This window comes from Nesoenas mayeri (assembly GCF_963082525.1).
Source record: "Nesoenas mayeri genome assembly, chromosome: 3".
Classification (NCBI taxonomy): domain Eukaryota; kingdom Metazoa; phylum Chordata; class Aves; order Columbiformes; family Columbidae; genus Nesoenas; species Nesoenas mayeri.
Window position 1 is genome coordinate 121,538,905 of NC_137544.1, and position 6,000 is coordinate 121,544,904.

The 6,000-nt window shown below is 43.4% G+C and overlaps 1 protein-coding gene across 1 annotated transcript in view; it reads right to left on the reverse strand.

Annotated features, from left to right (window-relative positions):
- Positions 1-6,000, reverse strand: part of CFAP61 (cilia and flagella associated protein 61) — a gene marked incomplete at both ends in the record, with an annotated part of 78,673 nt that overhangs the window by 72,444 nt on the left and 229 nt on the right. The window contains 3 exons of the mRNA XM_080341521.1: positions 2,807-2,933; positions 3,849-3,916; positions 4,838-4,914. Coding sequence (XP_080197647.1) covers positions 2,807-2,933; positions 3,849-3,916; positions 4,838-4,914 — 272 coding nt within the window. The remainder of the gene's footprint in view (positions 1-2,806; positions 2,934-3,848; positions 3,917-4,837; positions 4,915-6,000) is intronic.

Below are 6,000 nucleotides of genomic sequence, written 5' to 3' on the forward strand. Positions count from 1 at the left end.
GACCTCGCGCTGTGTACCCGTCACTCCACACCGCGGGGACAGCCCTCTCTGTCTCCCTAACGTTACATGTCAACAGAAAAATGATCTGTAATAGTTGCAATAGTTCTCTCTTCTTCAAAAATGTTGCGTATTATAGAAACAGGGTTCTGAAGATAATTATCAGCAGTGATTATTACTCCCCTCAGTTGCAGGAAAGCTTGTGTTTGGCTTCAGGCCCCTATTGCTCAAGTCTGTATGTGCCTTATCAAAATACTTGTACCTATAATTGGGAAATCTTAGTTTTGCATATGCAACAATTCAGAAAAACAAAAAAACACAAACCACCACCAACAACAACCCTCACGATACTGATTTCTATTCTTTACGGGTTTCTGGATCTAGAAGCAGCCTTAAACTTAACACAACCAGGCCAAAACATTCCATTTCTAGTTCTGTGAAGCAGGGTCTGAGTCCCTCAGTGCTGACGGACGGTGTCTCAGTGCAGGAGACTGAAGGACAATTTCAGGGGTATCTAGGTGGTTTTTGCTGCTCCTGCACACCAGAATGAATGGCACCTTCTGTAGGTACGATTTTCCAAAAGGAAAATGTACAGAAAATATACCATCAATTACTCATCTGTAGAATTAATTCAAAAGATGAAACTAAAATGGAGTTCCAGGAACAATGAAGCCCTGCAAAAATCTATAGCAATTCACATGATATCTCAAACCAAAAGAGCAGTCTTCTCTTCTCTACGGTCAGTATCGCGAGGCAAAAATCACAGTAAGGTTTTCTATCATCAGAACCTGGCTACTTCAACACAACTAATTAGGGCAGCAAATCTGATAACGTGTTATGAAACCTCGAACAAGGCAAACTAATGTAGGGGTAAAGGAATAAGACTGTACTCTTATTGAAACCTGTGTTTTGAGTGGGATATATATTATATATATATTACACCCATCTCCAAACCCAAGGGTCGCTGACAGCACTCTGCCTGTAAAACACGACGGCACGAGGCCGCACGTTGCGGGGCAGACGGCAAATGGTGTTGGCTGGGGGCGTAGAGCCTGGCCTGGCCCAGCAGGGCTCCACGCCAGCCCAGCCGCCTCCCGCACGCCACGAACCGCACAACACAGCTACTTCTGATCTTCTTCTGCTTTTAACGCCTTCCACCAGCACCACAGTCTTCAAAAAACAAAGAAAACCCGAACACTCACAAAACAAAACACAACATTATTCTTCATAAGAAACCACAGAAATCCCAAGCAAGACGATACCTCTTACGTGAAGTCTTGGTATGGTCTGTATGACATTCGCAGTCACCTCAGAAATATTTCTATTGATAGCACCCAGTGGCCATCAAAAGAAAGAATATGATTAATATTAAATAAAGAACAAACAGAATAGTTGGAAATCAAGACGTATGGTAACACTTTAAAACCTCAGAAATAGATTTCTCCAAATGATAACTTCACAGTATTAAGGTTCATTCACATACTGATAGTTAGTAGGCAACTCAAAGGAAATATACACAACAGTCTAAAAATTGTAAGTCAAGCTAATATGCAAACAATTCTGTAACATATTGAAATATCCAGCCCTATAGCAGAGGGGTGCAAACGGTCAAGGTCTGGCTCAGTCTTTTTTCTTGACATGCTCAGAAGTCCAGCTGTAGGATATTGCAAACATTGACTAAAACTATAGGATAAAGAGCACAATCTGCAGATTTGTGTCGGGCCTGTTTGGTAAAATTAAACATGTAAGACATCTCTCCAGGAGCCAGGATGCTGTCACAACCCAGCCCCAGATGTCGGTATGAATTAACCCCCATGCGCATGCATTTTCCAGGCAGACATGCCCCGCGTGGCACCGCCGTCCGCTAGCCCGGGGGATACGGACCCGCGCACACCCGTGTCCCACGGTACAGCGTCCCAGGGACGTCAGATCCCACTGCAAGGACCAGAAATGCTAACTGAATCACAACCCTGCTACACAACCGCATCGCAATTATATAGCACTGCACTTAGAATAAACAAAAGCAACTCCAGAACAAATCAGAACCAAATAAAATTACTTCATAAAACACCACCTTGCGTGCACTCTTCCCACCGAGCAGACACGGAATTAACAATAATTCAGAGTCTGACTTTTTAAATGCCATTTACGACTTGAGTCCCTAAACAAGAGCACATCTGTGTTAAAGGCACATGTGTGAGCACAGAGTCTTTGCTCCAAATGGCACCCACTGAAACACACAACATGATTGAAAAGGTGTGAGCCTGTTATTTCCTTGAGCTTTCCGAGCAGCACTGAGGAGCCTGTTCCCAGCACACAGAACGAACGGACGACATGCTTATGCAGACAAAGCTGTACCAAAGAGGATGACTTTCCGTGTCCAAAGGACTACTGGGACTAGGGATCCCCTGCTCTTATTCAATTGTTTTAATTAACAGCCCTTCCCATTCCGACTTTGCTCAACAGGTCGGAATAAGACATAAGAAAATTAAAAATAAGCTGGAATATGCTCCAGGAGATCTGCAAACTACATACATTATTCACTAAAACACACAGCGGAACAACTCGGCCAGCAGATTCGCAGAATCAACATTTTAAACAAAAGTATTCTTTCCAGATAGCAATGTAGTTTTACAAAAAATACAACTGATCTTGTGATGCAGTAGAATAAAGACAGCATAGTCACAGAACTATCTAACCAGGTTATCCAGGAAAATGATAGCAGTTCAACTAAGATACCAACGCTGCAAACCAAACGGTAAAATCCTTCAGGGACAGCCCTTGGTGTAGAAGAGAGAAACTGCATTACCGTGCCGTGCGGATGTGGAGCCGCGGGTGGCACCGGTGTCTGGGGCACACGAGCAAGGTGAAGCTCTTATCCACCACTGAACCCGGAGCAGTCGGCATCTTTTCAAAGACATTCCTGACGTTTGGCTCTGTGAACAACAAAAACCTGTTAGGAGCAGGAACTTCATTACGTAAACTTCTAAATTATCACCAAAACTGAGGAAAAGAAATTAAACCACAGATGGCATAATGCTTTACATCTCTGAAGTTAAGCAACAAAGCTGAAATGACAGTACTATAAACATGTGAAAGAATTGTTACTGGATTAATTTGTTAATTAATCCAGCATCCCACACAAGCTTCAAAGCAATCAGCAACTGGTAGGATCCAATCCCTACAGAAATACTTGTCTTGCAATTAATAGCATATTAATACCTCATTAATGTTTACAGATATATAAAGGGGCAGTGTCAGGAGGATGGAGCCAGGCTCTTCTGGTGACAACCAGTGGCAGGACAAGGGGCAATGGGTGCAAACTGGAACACAGGAGGTTCCACTTAAATTTGAGAAGCAACTTGTTGGGGGTGAGGGTGTCAGAGCCTGGCCCAGGCTGCCCAGGGGGGTTGTGGAGTCTCCTTCTGTGCAGACATTCCAACCCCCTGGACACCTTCCTGTGTAACCTCATCTGGGTGTTCCTGCTCCATGGGGGGATTGCACTGGGTGAGCTTTCCAGACCCTTCCAACTCTGACACTCTGGGATTCTGTGATCTGACACTGGAGAATCTTTGTCAGGACTCTTACACCGAAGGAAAGGTGACATTTGTCTGACAAAAGCCCTTATTCAGGTAACATGTAACCACGTAAACCTCTTGCACAAGGTACGCACATTAAACGATACTTTCAGATTGTATTTTCTGCAGCTTTAGAAAATAACTGTTCTCAAAATTTAAAACAAAGCAAACCCAAACCCACACATACAACAAAAGCCCACTAACACAGTGCATGTCAGTGAGACTTGAAATCCTTCTCATTATTTTGAGAATAAAATAGTACTAAATTCTTACCTAAATTCTCATCAGCTGGTACGAAGAGAAGTATAAACTGCAGTTCTGGTACTGTGACAAAAGCTGTCCTGGACAAACAACATCGCTGTATTCAGTCTTTCATTATTACATACATCAATCATGTATAGCAGCTAGTCTTTGTCTATGTAATTGTTTCCTCTAGTCTCGCTGCTCTTCCTCCACGAGTCCACATGGCTCAACAATTAAAACATTTCATTTATGACACAAAAGATCATATGAAATTCATCTGGGCATTTTAATTGTTTTCTACCTTACTTGTCTCTTAGTTTCCCAACCCTTCGATTTCAAACATGCGCCATTCATACCAGTTCCCCAGTGGGGAAAAAGCTACAGACGCCAGATCCCTGCGGGCAGATCCTGATCGGGCACCTGGATGGGCCGGCTTGGCGTGGCAGAGGAACTGCACGTTCAGCAGCACCGCGCAGCTCCCTGTTACATTAGCAGACCGAGCCGCACCAAACACCCGGGCCGTGGTTACGTCTGAGCGCTGAGCTAACACGGCACTACACTCTGCGCTTCGTACTCTAGTTTGCAGCCCTGCCATATAATCTGTAGCTAACAAACTATCAGTAGATTCCCCGGGAACAAGCGTATTCCAGAAACATCTACAGCTTTTTAAGCTTCCTGCTCATTCGTGCACTTTCCGTTTTACAAGTGGAAATTTAGGAGAAGGAAAAATCAACCTGCCTTGCAAGTCCGGTTTCATTTCTGTGGACAACGACAGCAAGGAGGCAGGTAAACCTTTGCGGCTTGGGAAGCACGCTCAGGACCGCCACAGCTTGGTGTCAAAGCCCACAGTGCGCGTTCGATTAACACAAAGTTATCTTTTATTACCTCCCAGGACGGTTTACAGACATATTTGATTTTGATTCAGTGATCACCTTCAGGTATTTTGAAATCCCACAGTCTGACCGAATGGTGGGTGCAGAGTGCACGTGCCTCGCTACAGAAGTCACCGATGAGCTCACCTAACGATTTCCTGGAGACATCCAGCTGCGTATTCCTCTTTTGCCACAAAAAGATGCAGGAACAAGGTGTTCAAAGGCTACAAAATGGAGAATGAAAATCTAAACACCATGCAGATATTTATTAAGTCAATCCAAGTATTAACACGCACACTTACTTCCAGTATATATGATCTGCACTCAAAATGAGTAGCTTCATGTATGTAAATAACTTCAAAGCATGTGTGGATAAAATTAAGTGATTAAAGGACTGTTTTATATAATGATTTGTGCTTCTGTCCTACTTTCGATTTACACTCAGGGTTACTATTGTTTGACTACAATATACGTACATAATTTCATATTTAATAGCAGACATATTTAATTCCAGACTAACAAAATTTTAATTTAACCACAACGATTAACAACTAAATCTTAACAACATTTAACATTTGGCTGAGAAAGACATTCTTTCTGGGTGTTAAACCAACAAAGCTCACATACCTCTCATATTCCTAAAATGTTGTTTCTTTAAAAGAAGAAAAACTACCAAGTCTTAAGATGACATCATTAGACACATTTAAATACCCAGGCATGAACAGAGCAGACTGAAGGACAGCTTTATCCTATACGTCTCCAGGTAACCTGGAAAGCACTAGCAGAGGAAACCCCCTGTGCTGCTATTAATTCAGCTCTTTTCTCTTGCCTGTTAGTTTTGGGTGCTGAGTCAAGGAAGCTCTACCTGTAGATTAAATGGTCATACAAAACTATTTTAAATGGGAAAACCTGAGGTGCTCTGAAGAGTTTAATATTCAACTCAAATGTCATGGCTAGAGCCATCAATACATTTCACCAACTTTAGAGCAAGAATGGCTTTAAGAGGTCGCAGTATATGGACCAGCACAAAGACAACAGGTTATTTTCATGAACAAGCATCAAAAGCCATTTCTAAAAATAAGACTGGACATGTTTTTGATTGAAGAGTATTGGTGACAACTACGGCACGGCGCGGACACGTCCCACACGGCCGGCAAACACGGGACCTGTGTCCCCCGCAGCTTCTGTGGGGCAGACGCGCAGGTGGCCACCGACCCCTGAGCACCTGAGGCTTCAGGTGGGACGTGACCATCACCTTCTCCAGCCTGGGTGCCTCAAATCTGCCTCAACCAGACCTTAAATGCCGATGC